Source organism: Trichechus manatus, unplaced genomic scaffold, assembly GCF_000243295.1.
Source record: "Trichechus manatus latirostris isolate Lorelei unplaced genomic scaffold, TriManLat1.0 scaffold00027, whole genome shotgun sequence".
NCBI classification, from domain to species: Eukaryota; Metazoa; Chordata; class Mammalia; order Sirenia; family Trichechidae; genus Trichechus; species Trichechus manatus.
The window spans coordinates 999,442-1,001,217 of record NW_004443963.1 but is presented as its reverse complement, the minus strand read 5'-3'; the positions used below and the strand labels follow the sequence as shown (position 1 = coordinate 1,001,217).

At 39.7% G+C, this 1,776-nt stretch overlaps 1 protein-coding gene across 1 annotated transcript in view; it reads right to left on the bottom strand.

The window, feature by feature from the left end:
- NR1H4 (nuclear receptor subfamily 1 group H member 4) overlaps positions 1–1,776 on the bottom strand; it is a 52,570-nt gene extending 50,794 nt beyond the window's left edge. Inside the window, exon 1 of the mRNA XM_012554790.2 lies at positions 1,668–1,776. Coding sequence (XP_012410244.1) covers positions 1,668–1,776 — 109 coding nt within the window. The remainder of the gene's footprint in view (positions 1–1,667) is intronic.

Sequence of the window (1,776 nt, the reverse complement as noted above, 5' to 3'; positions counted from 1 at the left end):
CAAGGGGATTGGTCACTTTTGCCTTAAAAGGTAGCCAATTGCAGAGCAGAGAGGAGGAGCCCACCACCAAGGAAGGAGAGACCAGCAGGAGAGACCCAGCGGCAGGAGACGGCACAGAAACTAGCACAGAAACCCTGGTAGCGTAGTGGTTAAGTGCTACAGCTGCTAACCAAAAGGTTGGTAATTTGAATCCACCAGGCAATCCTCAGAAACTGTGGGGCAGTTCTACTCTGTCCTATAGCTATGAGTCGGAATCGACTTGACGGCAATGGGTTTGGTGTTTCACCATTTCTCTGTACACACTTCTACTGTAGCACTTATCAGAAGCATGTACAGCTGTTTTATTTAGGTGCTTATCTTCCATGCTAAACTTGAGATGGTAGAAGATACTTGTTAAGAGGGCCCGACTGAGTTGGACAAGACTGGATTCAACTCACCCTGCAACCTCCTAGATGCGAGAGTTTGGGAAAGACATGGAACTTCTTTAAACTTTTGTTCCTTCATCTATAAAGTTGGACTAATATAGTACCTACATGAGAGGTTGTAGTAAGGATGAGCTAAGACAATGCACATAAATTGCATCATGCCTGACACGTGGTGAACATTCAACACATTTCTGTTATTGTTGTGGTTAGTTGTGAACCCTTCCAGGAAAATGATAGATTATATTGCTTTTTTGTTCATTCCTGGCACCTAATACTATGCCTGATACACAGTGTTTGTTCAGTTGAAATGAATGGAAAATCTGCTTCCCTAGCCTTCCAAACAATTTCCATTTCTAAATACAATGCCAGTCACTTTTAAACATCACATTTAAATAAAATGGTTAGCTGTCAAGTCTTTGGTCAAGATTATGTTCAAATTTGTAATTGTTGTGAAAATGACTAGTATTTCTCTTTTATTTTGAAACTTAAAAGGTGAGTTTCTGTTTTGAGAGCAATATTAAGATAGGCAGTATTATGTTGCATGTTTTAATTACAACCTATGCTTTAAATCAGAGAAAACAAATAATGTAGGCCTAAACCTGAGCTCTGTGTTCAGCTGACTTGCCATAGACTATTGGGAGAATCTGCTAGAAACTAGCTCATTCAATTGGTCTTTCTCAATCCCTTTTTTAAAACCGCTATCCATAGTATGAAACACACCTTAAAGCATGACTCCAGTATACACACATATGTAACTGAAATAAAATGTCCATGAAATAACACTTATGCTTACTTCTTGAGGTGCACTCTCATATTTTTATTCTATTCTATTTTTGCTTCTAATACCAGCCGTAAACCATGATATAGATTTCATGACCCACTGAGTTTTAAAACTTGCACTTTTAGAAACACTGCTTTAAATAAATGTATTTTCAATGTTTGTTCAAGCGTCCATAACGAAGAATGCTAGAACTGCCTAATGTTTCACTTGAAAGGTGATGTTAATTTGACATAATGTCCAATGACAAATTTTAGGGAAAAGTCACACAGATTTAATCCCAATGAGATACTCACCTTCTCAAAACCCTATAAAAATCACCCATCCCCAACCGCTCACCCCCAGTCTTTGAGTTTAATTGAGCCATCTTTGACAGAGTTCTGTTACTGTAACTGCAAAGACAAGCCCCCCCAGAGTTCCTCAGTCCAGCTGTGGGAGCTAGGCCAAGGGCACCCGTGTCCTACCTTTAGCAGGCTTCATGCCCATCATCTCCATGACGAATCCTGATGCTGTGTTGCTATGATAAGGACTACTTTGAATTGGATTTTCCAGCCCCTGAAACTGCATTACCAT